At 52.7% G+C, this 18,745-nt stretch overlaps 1 protein-coding gene across 2 annotated transcripts in view; it reads left to right on the forward strand.

Moving 5' to 3' along the window:
• Positions 1–8,258: 8,258 nt before the first annotated feature.
• The window catches only part of XPO6 (exportin 6), a 61,205-nt gene continuing 50,718 nt past the window's right edge, over positions 8,259–18,745 (forward strand). For both annotated transcript variants that reach the window (XM_054080238.1, XM_054080239.1), the window contains exon 1: positions 8,259–8,497. In XM_054080238.1, coding sequence (XP_053936213.1) covers positions 8,495–8,497 — 3 coding nt within the window. In that variant the 5' untranslated portion in view covers positions 8,259–8,494. The remainder of the gene's footprint in view (positions 8,498–18,745) is intronic.

Consider the following 18,745-nt stretch of genomic DNA (forward strand, 5'->3'; position numbering starts at 1 on the left):
GCTTTGCCTCCAGAGGACCTGCCTCCAGCATTTGTGCCTGGCTGGGAAGAGGCAACCAGGTTTCCCAGGGGTGTGCGGGGAGCAAGGAGGAAGCCTGGCTGCTTGTGCTCTCCTGCCGTGGTTGTGGATGTGCTTACGTGGCACTGTCTGGAGCTGGTGGACATCTGCCCATGTGCATGGCTGAGCTCCACATCTCCAAAAATACATGTCCAAAGAAGGGAAAAGGAGCTGGGGAAGGGTCTGGAGAACAGGGGTTGTGGGAGCAGCTGAGGAACCTGAGGCTGTTTAGCCTTGAGAAGAGGAGGCTCAGGGGAGACCATTGCTCTCGGCAGCTCCTGGAAAGGAAGTTGGAGCGAGGTGGGTGCTGGGCTCTGCTCCGGAGGAACAAGGGATGGGATGAGAGGAAATGGCCTCAAATTGTGTCACGGGTGGTTTAGATTGGAGATTAGAAAATACTCCTTCACAGAAAGAGTTGTCAAGTACTGGCAGAGGCTGCCCAGGTCAGCAGTGGAGTCTCCACCCCTGGAGGGATTTAAGAGCCATGTGGATGCGGCACTTAAGGACATGGTTTCGTGGTGGAGTTGACAGTATTGGGTCTACAGTGATGATCCTAAAGGTCCTTTCCAACCTGAACAATTCTCTTCCATGATCCTATGATTCTGCATGGGTGTGCACAGCCATGCTGGCCAAGCAAATGTTGCCCAAGGCCAGGAGTGGCAGGAGCTTTGTGATTCAGAGCAGGCTCATCCTCGAGCCATCCATTTCCATCAGCTATTTCGAGCCTGAACACTTCTGCTGCCATTAAGCAGAGTCCATTACCCCAAGGCCTTTCAAGGACTTGTGTTCTCCTTGCATCTGCCCATGGCCAGCAGACATCAACCTGCAGAGTGCTTGTTGGACACCCAGACCAAGGAGGGGTTAGGGGATGGTTTGTGCCGCAGGGTGGGGAGAGCATGGCCTCTTTGCAGGCTCCTTGGGGTGATTTGCACCACAGGAGCCAAAAAAAACCCCTTTGAGAGCAGCAGCCATGGGCTGTGCCTGCAAGCAGATCTTGCCATTTACTGGTTTCCTACCTCCACTGGGTGTTTTTTGAGGACTGGGGCACCAGCAGGGACACGGGATGAAGCTGATGGGTGGTCAGGGACCCTCCAGAAGGGCACAGGGGATTGCAGGGCTGGGGGACAGGATGGTTGACCATCCCAGTGCTGATGTGGGAGCAGGCAGGGCTGCAGGCAGCAGTAGCCACGGGCCACTTGTGTGTGGGCACTGGCCACACTTGCCAGCTGGGCTGATGGGGGCTCGGCACCCTCTTGTCACCCCATGCCCCATGACAGGGACATCTGTTGGGGATGATGGGGCTCTGCAGTGTGGTTGTGGTGATGCTGCTTTCATGCTGATCCTTGGGAGCCGCGAGAAGCATCAGCGTCCGGCACCACAGGAGCAGGCGGTTATCCCCACCGCAGCCAGACTCCCACGGTCCCCTAGGTCCCCCGGGCGCCAGGGCCCTGGCACCCACCCAGGCACCCACTCACCAGGAACAAGGAGCAACAAAAAATGTTAAAATTTAATGCCTCAGCTAATGGGCCAAGCGAGAAGAGCAGAAACCCAGAGAAAAAGCGTTGCATTCCCATGGAAGGGAAGAGATGAGCGTGCCCAGCCCCAGGGAGCCTCTAATGGCTTCTGGCTTCACAGCCCCTTCCAATCCACATTTTCTGAAGGGCAGCCCTTGCTGGGCTGTGGTGGCACCTGGCTGATGGGACCCTGCTCCCAACTCAATAAAACCCCATCAGCAGACTCTCAGGACCATACAAAGCACCGGACCGAGAGGCAGGTCCCAAAGCCATGCACCCCACGGCTGCACGTGGTAGTTGATGGACCCTTCAGGGTGGGACCTTGCCCACGGGAGCACAAGATCCACCATCCTCCTCCACCGCCACTTTGGCCAGTCCGCTCCCAAAATTGTGGGAGGTTGAGAACAGGGAGAGGCAAAGAATGCCAGGGCAAGAAATCTTGTTGCATTGCTTGGTTGGTTTTTTAGGGTTTAGGAGGAAGGCAGAGATGGACTTTGAACTTTGTGCCCCAAACTAGCCCTGTTTCCCTCACTTATAATGGAAGCGGAGTGGCTTGCTGGAGAAAGCGAGCTGCCTTGGCTTCCTGCTGCACAACTCCCACTCTGCTCTTCCGGGTTTGAGCTGTTGGAAGGGGGGACTGGGACACCAGGATGAATTCCCAGGCCTTGTCTTGAAATCTGCACAAAATGTTGGACCTGCAAAGCTCATCCGATGCATAGTTTTGCCCGTGCTCCCTTCACCCCACCTGCTTATTTGGGGACCTCCTGCCGTGTCTCAGCCCCTGGCTCCATGGGCTTGTTTTGTCCCAGTCAAAAGCAGCTGCCCTTCAATGGGAACTGGGAAGCCATTCCCCACAATATAATCATAGAATCACGGAATGGGTTGCGTTGGAAAGGACATCAAAGCCCATCCAGTTCCATCCCCCCCTGCCATGGGCAGGGACACCTCCCACTGGATCAGGGGCTCCAAGCCCCATCCAACCTTGGCCTTGAACCCCTCCAGGGATGGGGCAGCCACCACTGCTCTGGGCAACCTGGGCCAGGGCCTCCCCACCCTCACAGCAAAACATTTCTCCCCAAGATCTCATCTCAATCTTCCCTCTTTCAGCTGAAAACCATTCCACCTCATCCCGTCCCTGCACTCCCTGATACAGAGCCCCTCCCCAGCTTTCCTGGAGCCCCTTTCAGTACTGGAAGCTGCTCTAAGGTCTCCCCGCAGCCTTTTCTTCTCCAGGCTGGACAACTTCAACACTCTCAGACTCTCTCCATACAGGAGGTGCTGCAGCCCTCAGATCATCTCTGTGGCCTCCTCTGGACTCACTCCAACATCTCTACGTCCTCCCTGTGCTGAAGAGCAACGAAGCTGGTGAGGGGCTGGAGAACAAGTCTGACGAGGAGCGGCTGAGAGAGCTGGGGTTGTTTAGCCTGGAGAAGAGGAGGCTGAGGGGTGACCTTATTACTCTCTACAACTGCCTGAAAGGAGGTTGTGGAGAGGACGGAGCTGGGCTCTTCTCCCAAGTGACAGGGGACAGGACAAGGGGGAATGGCATGATGTTCCACCAGGGGAGGATCAGGCTGGATATCAGAAAAAAATTCTTCACAGAAAGAGTCATCGGCACTGGCAGAGGCTGCCCAGGGAGGGGGTCGAGTCACCTTCCCTGGAGGTGTTTAAGGAAAGGGTGGATGAAGTTCTTAGGGACATGGTTTAAGGGAGTGATAGGAACGGTTGGACTCGATGATCCAGTGGGTCCTTTCCAACCTGGTGATTCTATGATTCTATGAAGACTCCAGAACTGGACGCAGGGCTCCAGGTGGGGTCTCACCAGAGCAGAAGGGCAGAATGCCCTCCCTCTCCCTGCTGGTCCCACTGCTGTGGATGCAGCCCAGGACACATTTGGCTTTCTGGGCTGCAAGCACACATTGCCAGCTTATGTTGAGCTTCTCATCCACCGTGAAAGTGGTGGATGAGAGTCATAATGATCATCCTGAAAGAAACAGAACCCAAACAGTCTCAGATGAATCCCAGCAGGTTGCAGAGCAGAGCAGGAGCAGAGGCAGGGGCTCTTGGTTGGGAGGTGGGGTGGCCACAGAAGACCCTTCCCCAGAGCAGTGGGCTGAGGTGGTTCTTTTACATTCCTCACACTCATCTGTACTACCCACAGTTATTTGTACTCGGCACCTTTACCTGCTCTATTTTTCATAGTTTGCTAAATGGGCAAACTTACTGCCAAGCCACTTGTGAGGTGCATGGAGCGGCTGAGGTTTGCTACACAAACCTTTCTCTCACATTTTGAATTAATTTTATTGCACTTAGAAACTATGGTTTAACCCTTTTCAGCAAAGTACTTTACATCAGGTGGCAGGGCAGTAAGATGCTCATTTATACATTACATTCGGAATGAATTGCAGCTCAATTTGTGGTAGGAACAATAAAAGGAGATGAGAACAAACGCACGGCAGGATGCAAATGGAAGCGTTACCCCAGCTGCTGGGCTGGCATTCGGCTCAGACTAACCCTGAGGGCAAACCCCAAACTCTGCAAAACAGGAATAAAGCAATTAAATGTGGTGAATATTTGTATGAGCGATTGAACAGCCGGGAATCGAGGCTGGAGCTGTGCAGGAGACTTTGATAAATGGGCTTCAAACCACATTCCAATGCATTTCTGTGCCTGTTTACAATAGAAACTGGGGGCTAAACCATGTGGTAAGGAATGATTTTCACAAATTCTCTTCCCTTGGGCTCCTAATGCAGCCATTCAGCTCCACGATGTTGCCTTTCCTTTTGTTTTATTAAAACAAAGTTACCAAAGTTACAAAACTAAAAAGGTTGATGGCATCTGGTGTACCCGGGGCGCCTGGGTCTTCGCTGCCTCCCTCATCAGGAAACAGGCAGAGGAGCCCCAAATCAAAGCATAAGGTCTGCAGCCAGTGGTCAGGGTGACTGTTACTGCCTTTAGCAACCGGCTCTTCAGCAGAGCCCCAGGAACGGGACGAACGAGTTCCAGGGTCCAGCATAGCAGCACTCGTGGGACACGCTCCTCCATGCACTCCAGTGATGCTGGTGGCAGCCATAGTCCTTGTGTCCAGTTTTCTCTCAGCTCAACACCACCATGAGGTCCTAGCTGGCCCATTGTTTCCTCTACCAGGCACACAAACGCCTTCCTTGCCTTGGAGTGAATGTTTCTAAAGCAGGGATGAAGGCTTGGAGAGCTCAGCACTGACCCTTAGCCCCAAATTCCATGCTAAATTTTGTTGCATCCCCTTAGATTTTGCAGGAGAAATAGGAATAGAAGAGAAGAGCTCTCCATAAGGATCCAGCAGTTTGATGGAAGGTTTCTCCTCTTCTTTTTGGTCCCCACTAGCTTGCCTTGTGCCTGCAGCAAGCCATGTCCCTCCTTCTCCAGTCTAAGGAGCTAGAGATGTCTCTGTTCTAGAGAGCTGAACGCCCCCAACGTGGAAAAACATAGAGGTGGCAGAAGCAGGTCTCCAAGGCTTTGGAGCCAAGGTGTGCATGGCTCAGCAGATCCGTGTCCGGCAATGTGCACCTTGGAGCACGTGTCAACAAACAGCTCCGCTGGAATAACAAACAGCGATAATAAGATTATCCTTTTAATGGTCACCATGGTAACCTGCCCTCTGCCAGCGCAGCTGCAGGATCTTGATGAGGATCATCGCTGAGGTGGTGTCTCAAGGCAGTTCCAGCCTCGGTGAAACACACAGGCGGGTACAGCATGTCGCTCAGCTTGGCCCAGTGTTTTGGAGGTGTTTGAGGTGTCAGAGGAGTTTGAGAAGTGTTGAAGGAGGGCTGGAGGTACTGGAGGGGTTTGGGAAGTGTTAAAGGGGGGGTGGAGGTGTCAGGAGGGATTTGGAGATGTTAGAGGAGTTTGGGAGGCATTGGAAAGGTTTTGGAAGTATTGGAGAGGTTTTGGAGATGTTGGAGAAGTTTGGAGGGGGGTTGAAGGTGTTGTAGATGTTTCAGAAGTGTTGGAGGTGTTTTGGAGAAGTTTTGGAAGTGCTGAAGGGGGGTTTGAAGGTGTTGAGGTGTTTTGGAGCTGTTGGAGAGGTTTGGGAGGCATTGGAGGAGTTTTGAAGGTGTTGGAGGGGGGTTAGATATGTTGGAGGGATGTTGGAGATGTTGAAGAGAAAGATTTTGGAGATAGAGATGTTAATCCATCAGCACATGGCAGCAAACAGCCGTCACCTCCTGTGCGGCCAGGCTGCGTCTGCTCACCTGCAAGCCACATGTCTCCTTCTTGGTGCATTTTTATTGGCCTGTGTGGCTCAGGAACAGTGTTTCCACCCACAGGGAAAGACTGATCAAGGCAAGCAGGATGCGGACCTGTGGCTGGAAGCATGGCCATGGAAGAAAATCTGCCGTGGAAAAGACACGGGACAGCTCAACCATAATCTTCTTGCTGAGCCTTGTGGTTAGTCACAGCCCATGGTTCCATTCCTTGCTTTCCGGTTGGGTTTAATCCTCTAATGTAGCTGCAAGCCTTGGCAATATCCCCACATGTATTTTGCCCCTTCCAAAGTCCATTAAACCACCAGTTCCACCGCTCCCTTTTAACAGTGAATGCTACAGGAGAGTTTGGGAACCATAGAAGCAATTTGATCTGTATTAACTTCACAGCTCTGAGGCTCTGGTTGGTCCTGGCTCCTTGATGTTGTCAGGGAGCAATTAGGAGCTGGATTCCTCTTTTTAAAAAATTCATCTGCTGATGAACCTCTCTGTCAGTGTCTTCTCCAGCCATGTCAGCCACTGCAAAACCCAAAGCCACAAAGAGCCTGAGGCTGAGTGGGAATAGGTGTTTGTCATAAAATCAGAATGATTTGGCTTGGAATGGACCTCCAAGCCCATTCAGATCCACCCTCCGACATGGGCAGGGACACCTCCCACTGGATCAGGAGCTCCAAGCCCCATCCAACCTGGCCTTGAACCCCTCCAGGGATGGGGCAGCCACCACTGCTCTGGGCAACCTGGGCCAGGGTCTCCTCACCCTCACAGCAAAACATTTCTCCCCAAGATCTCATCTCAATCTCCCCTCTTGCAGCTTAAAACCATTCCCCTCATCCTGTCCCTGCACTCCCTGATAAAGAGCCCCTCCCCAGCTTTCCCGGAGCCCCTTTCCATACTGGAAGCTGCTCTAAGGCGACCCCTTCTCTTCTCCAGGCTGAACAACCCCAACTCTCTGTCTGTCCTTGTACAGGAGGTGCTCCAGCCCTCACATCATCTCCATGGCCTCCTCTGGATTCGCCCCAACAGGTCCGCATCCTCCCTGTGCTGAGGACTCCAGAACTGGACACAGGGCTCCAGGTGAGTTCTCACCAGAGCGGAGCAGAGGGACAGAATCCCCTCCCTGGTCCTGCCGGTCCCACTGCTGTGGATGCAGCCCAGGACACGGTTGGATGCTGGGCTGGGAAAGCACATTGCTGACTCCATGCCATGCAGCTTTGTTATCGATGGTGACGAGGCCTTGCAGGGTTGGGGGTTCCCCTGAAGTTCAGGTTAACTATTTAATTAGTTAATCAGTTATGCAGTCATGAAGCCAGTAAATGTGGGCAGTGTCCTCGGATGCAGCACTCCAGTCTTGGGTAAGAGTGGCTGGAAAGCTGCCCGGTGGAGAAAGACCTAGAGGTGCCAGGTGACATTGGCTGAAGATGAGCCAGCAGTGGCCCAGGTGGGCGAGAAGGCCACCAGCATCCTGGCTGGGATCAGCCATGGGGTGGCCAGCAGGAGCAGGGCAGGGATCGTCCCCTGCACTCGGCGCTGGGGAGGCTGCACCTCGAATCCTGGGTCAGTTTTGGGCCCCTCACTCCAAGAAAGACCTTGAGGGGCTGGAGTGCATCTGGAGAAGGGAACGGAGCTGGGGAAGGGTCTGGAGAACAGGGGTTGTGGGAGCGGCTGAGGGCCCTGGGGCTGTTTAGCCTGGAGAAGAGGAGGCTGAGGGGAGACCTCATCGCTCTCTGGTGCTCCCAGAATGGAGATTGGAGTGAGGTGAGTGCTGGGCTCTGCTCCCAAGGAACAAGTGATGGGAGGAGAGAGAATGGCCTAAAGTTGTGCCAGGGGAGGTTTAGATTGGGTATTAGGGAAACTTCTTCACTGACAGAGCAGTGAAGCCCTGTCAGAGGCTGCCCAGGCCGGTGGGGGAGTCTCCATCCCCGAAGGGGTTTAAAATGTATGAAGATATGATGCTTCAGGATACGGTTTAGCAGGCACAGTGCGTTGGGCTGACGGTTGGACTGGATGAGCTGAGAGGTCGTTTCCAACCGCAATGATTCTGTGGTTCCTGTCTGTGCCCCCTTGGCAGGGACGCAGGGCGCCCACCAGGCTCAGGCCGTTGCCAGGCAACGCGCACCCCCCTCCCGCGCCTTTAAGGGGCGTGGCCAAGTGGAGACCACGCCCCATCCCCTCCCCCCCGACACGCGCACGCATTCCCCTCCACTTCCTGCCTGGCAGGCAGGGCCTGCTGCGCATGCGCAGTGTTGCCGGGGCGGGTCTGGGCACACCTCCACCTTCCCCCCGCCTTTCACCGCGAGGCGCTGCGCCCTTCTCCAAGATGGCGTCGTGCGGCGTCGCCTCTCTGTGATGCGCATGCGCTACTCCGCCACCACCGGCTCTCTGATTGGCTGCGCCGGAGAGTCCCGCGCTTCCGGTGGGCGGGGCCAGAACTCGCCGCGTTTCCGGTAGGCGGGGCCGGCAGCACCGCCTCCCCGGTGCGCACGGGATGCGCCTCGCATAGCGCCCGTCGTGCTCCTCTCCGCCCTGTCCTCGCCCGCCACTCCTCCCCGTGTCCCCGCGAGGCGGCGGCGGCGCCCGGGTATCCGCCGGTGCATGGGCGGGGGCGCCCCGCCGCCGGCGCTGGGATGAGCGGAGAGCGGCGCCCAGCCTAGAGCCGCCCCGCGGGAGCCGCCGGCAGCCATGGTGAGTGCGGGCGGGGACGGGGGCACTGGGCTTGCTCCCAGACCAGGGACAGGGGGCACCTGGGGTACCAGGCCTGCGTCCGCGCTGAGCCCACCGGGGACCGGGAGTACCGGGAACCGAATTCCCCCGAGGAATGGGGGCACCGGGAACCGAGAGCACCGGGGACTGGGGGTTCTGGGCCTCCGCCTGCACTGGGGACCGAGAGGCACCGAGGGACTGGGGGTTCCGGGCCTGTGTCTGCCCCAGGGACCGAGGGGCACCGAGGACTGGGGGTTCCGAGCCTGCTTCTGCATCAGGGACCGAGGGGCACCAGGGACACCGGGTTTCTGCCCGCACCGGGGACCGTGGGCACCGGGCAGCAGGGACACTGGGGACCATGGGGGCCGGGCACCGGGGGAAGGACCGCCTCCCCCGCCCCGAGCCGCCACCGCAACGGGTGTGGAGGCGGAAATCCTCCCCGTGCCGCGGGTGTCTTGACATCCCGTGAGCTACCCCGTTCCCCTCAGGCTCGGCCTCGGTTCAGCTGGGACGGGATTGCACTCCGTGCAGAGCTGTTATTTTACTCTGCTGTAGGTCCCGATGAAAGCCATCAGGATTTGGTTTGCACAACCCTTTTGCTCTTTCTAAGAAGCAATCCCTAGTTTTCCTCATCTGCAGTTTTCCTCAGTGTCGGCCCTGAGCTGTCCTGGTTGCCATCAACTCTGCTGTAGGTTCTGATCCAGCAGCTGATAGGGAGAACTCCCAAGCTTTGGTTTGCACAACCCTTTTGCTTCTGCTACAAAACAATCCCAGGTTTTCCTCCTCCAGGGTTTCCTCATGGCCAGGCCTGAGCTGACCCATTTGCCTCAGCCTGGTCTTGGCTCAGCTGGGACCGGATTCCTCTCCATGCAGTGCATTATTTAACTCTATCGTAGGTCCTGATGCAGCCAGAACATTGGGAGAGCCACTGAGATTTGGTTTGCACAACCCTTTTGCTCTTGGTGAGAAACATTCCCAAGTTTTCATCATCCGTGGTTTTCCTCAGTGTCGGCCCTGAGCTGTCCTGTTTGCCAGCAACTCTGCCGTAGGTCCTGATCCAGCAGCAGATAGGGAGAGCTACCAAGCTTTGGTTTGCACAACCCTTTTGCTCCTGCCACAAAGCAATCCCATGTTTTTTCTCATCCCAGGTTTTTCCTCAGTGCCAGCCCTGAGCTGGCCCATTTGTCTCCAGTTCAGCCTTGACTCAGCCAGGATCAGATTCTCCTCTGTGCAGGGTTTAACTCTGCCATGGGTCCCGATGCAGCAGCTGATAGGAAGAGCAAATGCGATTTCGTTTACACAACCATTTTGCTCTTGCTAGGAAAGAATCCCATTTTTTTTCTCATCCAAGGGTTTCCTCAGTGCCAGCCCTGAGCTGCACCATTCGCCTCCAGCTCGGCCTCAGCACACCCAGGACCAGATTCCTGTACAAGCAGGGTGTTATTTAACTCTGTCGTAGGTATTGAGCAGCAGATAAGGGAGACCCACTGAGCTCTGGTTTGCACAACCCTTTTGCTCTTGCTAAGCATCCCAGGGTTTCCTCAGGGCCAGCCCCGAGCTGACCCTTTTGCCTCCAGCTGAGCCTTGGCTCAGTTGGGGCCGGATTCCTCTCCATGCAGGGCATTATTTAACTCTGCCATAGGTCCCGATGCAGCAGACAGGGAGAGCCACCAAGATTTAGTTTGCACAACCCTTTTTATCTTGCTAAGAAGCAGGAGGCAACACCTTTAGTCACTTGGATGCCTGCACAGGCAGGCTTGCAGGGCAAAATCTGTCTTTGGGGGCTGTGATGCTGCTCGCCGCCACTGTACCAAGCTTTGGTGTGCACTGCAACAACTGCTGTTCCTGTTTTTTCCTTGTTGTACCTGCAGGGAAACCTTCTGTTCCAGAATGTGTTGGGTTGACAAAGGGAAGCCACAAATATGTAGTTTGATCAGTAAGTATCAGGCCCCGGAACTGGCCACCCAGGGCAGTGGTTGAGTCTCCATCCCTGGAGGGGTTTAACAGATGGGCAGATGAGGTGCTCAGGGATGTGGTTTGTTATAGAACAGGTACGGTTGGACCCAATGATCTCAAAGATCTTTTCCAACCAAATGATTCTATGAGTAGGGAGATGTGCTCTTAGTTCTGGGTCTGCCCAAGGTTTGTTGAAACCTCGCTCTCTGTAGCCCCGTTATGTTGAATTTCACTGGTCTCTTTGAGAGGCTTTGGCGCTCCATGTGGTGTCTGCTGGGGTGGGATCTGGTGTCCTCAATAAATACAAGCTGCTGCCGGGTCTGCCTGCACCATGATCGGAGGTTGTGCGTGCCTGCCTGGGATGGATTCCTGCCTTGTGCCACAGGTCTTTCCAAATTTCTCTTCAGCCAAAGCTAGAACAAAGGGTCTTCATACCAATACGCACATCTAGCCTTGTCCTGGGGAGCATCCAGCACAGCATTGCCAGCCGGGCGAGGAAGGGGATTGTCCCGCTCTGCTCCGCACTGGGGCAGCCCCACCTCAAGCACTGGGAGCAGCTCTGGGGAGACAGGATAAAGAGGATCTAAAGGTGCTGGAGAGCGTCCAGAGGAGGGCACGGAGATGGGGAAGGATTTGGAGGGGAAGAGGGTGAGAAGTGGCTGAATGCACTGGGTCTGCTCAGCCTGGAGAAGAGGAGACTGAGGGGAGACCTCATTGTGCTCTGCAGCTTCCTCACACGGGAGAAGGAGGAGCAGGTGCTGAGCTCTTCTCTCTGGACCTGAGGGAATGGCAGGAAGATGGCAGGGGAAGGTTAGGTTGGACATTAGGAGAAGGTTCTTCCCCCAGAGGGTGATGGAGCCCTGGAACAGCTCCCAGGGAAGCAGTCACAGCGCCAAGCCTGACAATATTCCAGAAGTGTTTGGCCAAGGCCCTCAGCCCCACTCTGTGAATGTTGGCGTGCCCTGTGTCCGGGCAGGAGCTGGACTCCATGATCCTTATGGGTTCTTTCCAACTCAGGACATTCTATGAGTCTATTATTTTTTCCCTCGAACATCCAATGTTTGGTTCAGCTCCAAGCCTACTGGCTTTGGAAGTTGAGAAGAAGTCGTTGGGCTGTGCATAACTCCTCATGTGACTGCTGTGCAAGATTTTCCTTCTGTTCCCATTTCCTTGGAGCTTACAGATAGTCATGTTTTGCTGCCAGTGTATTCTCCTTCCCGGAAACAGTTGGAAAAGTGGGAAGATGAGATGCTGTAGGGCATACTGGGAGCAAAGAAAATGTAATTAAGCTCTGCTGTCAAGAACACGGACTCGTAGGAGCAGCTTTTATTGGCTCAAGTGGAGTTGGGTGAATCCTGAAGGATGTAAGCAATAGGAACTGTAATGAGTTAGAGCTGGGTTAGCTGTGAAGGGAGGACAGAAACAACACATTGTGAAGTTGGAAAGAGGAGGGGAAAGCAGTGATGCACAATGTGCTCCGAAGCTGTGTGCGTGTTGTAGTACAGGTGCCAGTTCAGGCTGCTGAGATGACTCTACTGGCTCAGAAACCTCACACCACCATTATAAAGCAATTTCATCTCACGGGGAGCTTGACTCCTTGTGTTTTCGGAGGTACTGGTGAGGAGCAGTCCTGCTATGCCCAGCTCTCAGCTCAGCACACTGTTGTGGTTGTTATGATGCATGTTGCGTGCCTGCTAAATAGTTGTGTACAGCATCCAGTTTATGGCTTTCGATGAGAGAGACATGTCTGTGTTGATGATGTCATGATTTCTTTGCAGAGAAGATGCAGTATTGTAACATATAGGCTTTGGAGTGGATTTCTGTGGGGTCCAGTCAACCTCTAAATACAGAGCAACCAGTTCCCACTATGGTGCTCAGGTGGCACTGCTCAAGCTTTTCTCCTCTTTAGTGGAGCAGAAAGTGCAAGTATGATTTTCCACTCAACTTTTAGGATCGTTCTAGATGATTTTAGTGAACAGCTTCAAAATAAATGCTGTTTGTGGAACTGGTCCTTGAATACCTGTGTGTTTCGCATCCAAATAAGCCATGCGTTTATCTCGCTGCTCATTGTGTCACCTTTGTTCTGTGTCTGCTCGCAGAGACAAATGTCAGAGCTCCTCAGCCGTATCGGTCACCTGGCCAGTGCATTCATAGCCCCCTTGTGAGGCACGAAGTCACAGCATCACCTCGACAGGCTGAGAGAATTGAGGTTGTTCAACCTGGAGAAGAGAAGGCTCTGAGGAGACCTCAGAGCAGCTTCCAGTACTGAAAGGGCTCCAGGAGAGGTGGGGAGGGATTTTTTACAAGGGCATGGAATGACAGGATAAGAGGGAATGGTTTGAAGCTGAAAGAGGGGAGATTGAGATGAGATCTTGGGAAGAAATGTTTTGCTGTGAGGGTGGGGAGGCCCTGGCCCAGGTTGCCCAGAGCAGTGGTGGCTGCCCCATCCTAGAGGTGATTGAGGCCAGGTTGGATGGGGCTTGGAGCCCCTGATCCAGTGGGAGGTGTCCCTGCCCATGGCAGAGAGTGGGACTGGATGGGCTTTGAGGTCCTTTCCAACCCCACCCATTCCATTATTTTGTGAATGTAGTCTTCAGTTATCTGGGATTTGTATCCTGCCAGCAACTAGAGCAGCTTAGGAAAAGGGACTTCGCCTGTGGAATGCTGTATGTCAGGGAGCAGATTTAAAGGTGAAGTCAGCCCTTCAGCTGTAGAACTGCAAACAAGCTTCTCAAATGCATTGGCTTTAGTTACATAACGTGTGACTTCCATCAGTTCATCACTGGACCTCATAAATCTATAGGGAATCGAGCAGTAGAAGGAGCAGCAGCAGACCCAGCAAGGCTTGTGTCCCTGTTCTGCACGAGGCAAATATAGCCTGCACAAATGGAAGTAAGGCAGTGGGCGTGTGCAGCTTGAATCTTTAAGTTCTCCACAGCAGCATCCTAGCATTTATTTCATAGCCCCTATTATCACCTTCCATTTTTTTTCGTTATAGCAGTAAGTGCTGTCACTTTTTGTGCCCAAAGCTTCCTTTGGAGACCTGACGATGCTTTCAGCCTTGCATTTGGTAAGGAATAAAGTACGTCTGGATTGCAACCTTTAAAGCCAGGCATTGATGAGCCAGAGGTTCTACTGGTTACCAGGGAGCTTGTTGCTGAAATACCAGAATAGCTCATTTCTGTTATGTGTGTTGCTGTGGCTGAGCTGGTGGCCCTAAAGCTGGGTCAGGTCCCATCTTGTGGCATTGCTCTTGATGTCTGCTGTAAAGGTGGCCAAGGCTGTCATCGTGGCAGGAAGCGGCAACAGCTTTTCACTTAAGCAAAACCCCTGTGCCTGACTGTCCCATTGCTCTGGAGGCACTTAAATCGTGTTTGGGCTCTGCTGCCCAGCCCTGAAGCAGGTGAGCCATGGGGATGTCTTGCCATAACAAAAGATGGAGAAGATGATGATGCAGACAAGCGTGGTGCCTGCAGTGCAGCAGGCAGGAAGCACTCGTGCCTGGCGTGCTGGCCTCTGCTCAAGAGGAGGATTCTCAGACCAAGAGGGAGCTGAAGCTGATCGGCAATACCGAAACTAGACTGCTGTTGTGGCAGTCTGAGGTTCTGTTGGCTTTCTGTGCATCCCCTTAAAGCATGGCTTAAAAATAAAAGTAACCCCTTTTTAGAACCATTCTGACTCACTGTGTTGAGCAGAGAGAAACAAGAGAATAGGAAGTTTGAAGTTCTCGCCTCAGCTCCAACATCTGGCTTCCTTTTTTGGCCTTCAAGTCACGTAACTTTCTGTGCCCCTTTATTATCCCCACTTTATTAAATCACGAAACAGGAGCTGCAGCTTAATGCCGGTGAGCTGTTACACATGTTCCTTGGTTCTGCAGCGAAGCCTGCGTTGCTGCAGAGCACATATGCTGTGGGGCATGGCCAGGAGGGCTGGTGACCCTGCTACCGTGATGTCCTCCAGCCAGTTCAACAGAATGTTACGCATAACACCTTTGAGGAGCTCTTGTAAATACAGTTCATGTGTCTATTCAATGACCTGCCTAGATAAGTGTAGGCTGCGCTGTCTCCAGTCAGACTAAAAGGTATTGAGGAAGTCCCAAGCACAATTACAGGCTGGGGAGAAGCCCTGAAGGGGTTGGGGGATGAGAAACTCAATATGAGCCAGCAATGGGTGCTCTCAGCTCAGAAACCAGCCTTGTCCAGGGCTGCATCCACAGCGGTGGGACCAGCAGGGAGGGAGGGGATTCTGTCTCTCCGCTCTGGTCTGGTGAGACCCCACCTGGAGCCCTGTGTCCAGTTCTGGAGTCCTCAGCACAGGAAGGACATGGAGCTGTTGGAGCGAGTCCAGAGGAGGCCACAGAGATCATCTGAGAGCTGGAGCACCTCCTATACAAGGACAGGCTGAGAGAGTTGGGGTTGTTCAACCTGGAGAAGTCTGAGGGGGGACCTTAGAGCAGCCTCCAGTTCTGAAAGGGGCTCCAGGAAAGCTGGGGAGGGGCTCTTGATCCGGGAGGGCAGGGAGAAGGTGAGGGGAACAGTTTTCAGCTGAAAGAGGGGAGATTGAGATGAGATCTTAGGGAGAAATGTTTTGCTGTGAGGGTGGGGAGGCCCTGTCCCAGGTTGCCCAGAGCAGTGGTGGCTGCCCCATCCCTGGAGGGGTTCAAGGCCAGGTTGGATGGGGCTTATTATTTTGTTTCTTAATGGATGTTGATGTATCAAAAATTAAAAAGCTTAGGTTTTGCATGCCTGCGCTGATACCTGGCTGGTAAAAAAATGTCTCCTAAAATCCTTCCACATCATTATACTTATCAGGCTGCAGATATTGCTTGTTAGTTACTGTATTTGTATTTGGGCCACTGCTGTATCTGAGGCGTTAATATGGCAATCTCCTTCTTTTGGAGGAAAAAATAGGGGTTTTGCCTGTTTTGTTTTGTCAAAATGAAATGCTTGGAATACCATTCGTAACAGTAAAGTGTGTAGCAATTGGCTTCTTCCCCTGATGATGATGATGTTCAAGAAGTTGCTTACTCATCCCAGCACTCTTAGGGGCTGGTTTTTGTGGGCAGAAACTGAGTGGGCTCTGGAAGCCAGGAGCAGTGTGGATTCGCAGAAGCACCTCACGTTTATGAAAGATGTTTCTGTTGGGACACAACTTTTCCCCAGCATTTCCCCAGCATTTCTCCCCTGATTTTCCTGATCGCTCTCCAATGGGGATCCTGCCCAGAATTCCATTTCTTCTACCATTTTCGAGCACTTTGTATTAATGTTCCAAATTCTCTCTTATTTGTGTCAGCATCCTCAGGTTTGTGGCTGGTTCTGTGAGTCCGATTGTATTTTTAGCAGTTTGACTTAATATTTTATTACGGTGCAGCACGAATATCTTCCCAAGAGGGATTGTCGTGATTCCTTTTCATCCCCTCTTTTGAGACAGGACTGTACTCATCTGGTTTGTGTACTGGCTTGTCAGGATGCCAAAGCCAGCGTTGAGTGGAGGGATGCAACCTTCCAGAGTGAAAAGTGGGGCTTTTCCCTTGTTGCCAGGAAAATCTGTGTTGTGCTTGGTCGATTCCCTCCTGCCTCAATGGGTACAAACAGAACCGATTCCTTCTGCACTGCGGTACCACTCGTCCTTTTCTTTGGAATTGAAGGCGGTTCCTTCCACTGAAGCTTGGCTGAGGGGTTGTTTTCTTGGGGCAGTAGCTGGTGTCGAAGAACCATGTGTTAAAAATCAAGCTCTGGAAGGGACGCAGGAGAGAGAGCTACTTCGTGGTGGTTGATTTGTGTTGTTCCCCCATACCACTGCCCATTTCCTTTGCTGATACAGGGAGAAGACTGAATTCCTTGACTTTCTTTTTGCAGAAATAATAAGGAGGATGGATCGATCCATAGCCTGTAACCTCTGATGTGCAAGTGTGAGATGGGAGCTTCCATCCTCAGGAGCACCTGCTTCCATCTGCGTCTGAGGCCAAAGGCTGCGCCAGCCGCTCCTCTGATCCCACTGGGAGAAGCTGTATTAGCGATGGGGGAAATGTGAAGGGGAACAAGCTGCTTTGCAGCAGCTCGCTGCTAGTTTTCTGCTGCTTTTTAGTGTTCTCTCTTGGCGCTTCATACGGTGGGCTGGGTCATGTTGCCTGAAGTCTAGTTGTATCAGCCCATCGGAGCCCTTTGGTCCCAGAGAGGCTTCCAGCCTCCCCAGAGGCTGCACGCAGTGGTTGCCCCAGAGATGCCCCAGAGATGCAAGGATGAGCAGCAGAGTGCTGTACTTTTGGGTATTTCACAAGAGAAGCGTTGCAGATACCAGCATCTTGTTTTTCTTTGTGTACAGGATGTTTTTCCTGCACGTGCCGGCCTTTGGAAACATTGAAGTTAAAAAAACCCAGCGTTATGGAGTTATCTGCAAGGCATGTAGTGATAGGATGAGGGGCGATGGCTATAAACTGGAGAGGGGCAGATTTAGACTGGACATAAGGAAGAATTTCTTCACAATGAGAGTGGGGAGGCCCTGACCCAGGCTGCCCAGAGCAGTGGTGGCTGCCCCATCCCTGGAGGTGTTCAAGGCCAGGTTGGATGGGGCTTGGAGCCTCTGATCCAGTGGGAAGGGTGTTCCTCCCATGGCAGGGGCTTGCAACTGGGTGGGCTTTGAGGTCCCTTCCAACCTAGACTATTCTATGATTCTAAGTTTTAACTGGGATAGCTCCAGTTAACACTCTTAAATGCCCAGCACAAGTTTCAAAGCTCTTGCCAGGAATTAAACTTGCAATAGCTGCCCTTTTTTCTTCTTAAAGGGTGAGGATTTTATAAAACACTGTATTTTTGTGTAGCCATGCCTCCTTGGAATCACATCTGGCTTATGTAGAGCCTTGGGCAAGGCAGAATCCTCCCAAATTCATCCTAAACCTTTCATTGATGTTACTTTGTGGAGTCTGGCAGTGAGAGAGGTTTTTTCCCTACGTTTTTTTCTGCCAGGTAGAAGTGGATGTCAGAGAACTACCTGGAAAAGGGGCACAGTTACAATCTCAGTGGGGTTTGCCTTGCTGCCACTTTAAGAAATATGCTGAATAATTGTTTCCTTCCTACAGTCGTTTTCTTTTCCCACTTTTCCGGATGCTTTCCACTTCCGAGTCCATATGTGCATGCTTTCAGAGACTCCAAGTTGCGAATGACTGCAGTTGGGATTGTTTGTCTGGTTATTATTGTGAGTTGTCTCAATAGTGAGGGCTCATTTGCAGCTTTGCAGGCAGTGAAGTGTTTGAGAAGTGTTTTTAATCCTGTAGTGCTGCTACGGGTGCATCTTTTCTCTTGTCTGAAGGAGCTGCCTTGTTTGAATGAGCGGCAGGAGCAAGCTTTTTAGCCTTTTCAGGTGTCAAATAGCCCTGTGTGCAAGCAGGAATGGAGTTGTTCTTCCTAGACTCGGTTAAAACTTGGATAGGTGTGGTTTTTTAAAACTGACTTTTTTAAACCCTACCTTTTGTGAATTCATTTTGTATGCTGCTGTTCATCTGTTGTTCTGGACCATTCAAGTAAGAAGTACAGGTGTTTTTCTTAACACTTCTTTTTTTTTTTATAACTAATTTTTATATAGAGATTTTTATTCTTTCTCACCGATGGAATAGAAACATAGAATCATTAAGGTTGGAAAAGACCTCTAAGCTCATCCAGTTCAACCATCAGACCAACCCCACTGTGCCTGATAAACCGTGTGCCCAAGCGCCACATCTGCACATATTTTGTACCCTTCCAAGGATGGAGACTCTGCCACCGCCCTGGGAAGCCTCTGACAGGGCTTCACCACTCTGTCAGGAAAAAAGTTTTTCCTAATAGTCTGTCTAAACTTCCCCTGGTGTGCCTTGAGGCCATTTCCTCTCATCCCATCCCTTGTTCCTTGGGAGCAGAGCCCAGCACCCACTTCACTCCAACCTCCTTTCCAGAGGCTGCAGAGAGTGATGAGGTCTCCCCTCAGCCTCCTCTTCTCCAGGCTAAACAGCGCCAGGGCCCTCAGCTGCTCCCACAACCCCTGTTCTCCAGACCCTTCCCCAGCTCCGTTCTCTTCTCCAGACACGCTCCAGCCCCTCAAGGTCTTTCTTGGAGTGAAGGGCCCAAAACTGAGCCCAGGATTCCAGGTGCTCCCTCACCAGCGCCAAATACTTGTGTCTAAAACAGCATGGGGTCTTTTCCCCACCCGCCCTTTTAAAACCTGGGTTACTTAACCTAAAATTGCCAGAGAAGTGTTATCACAAAATGAGTTAGGCTGCTTGAATTTGTTTGGGCCAGCCTT

This window comes from Cuculus canorus, chromosome 15 (genome assembly GCF_017976375.1).
Source record: "Cuculus canorus isolate bCucCan1 chromosome 15, bCucCan1.pri, whole genome shotgun sequence".
Lineage (NCBI taxonomy): Eukaryota > Metazoa > Chordata > Aves > Cuculiformes > Cuculidae > Cuculus > Cuculus canorus.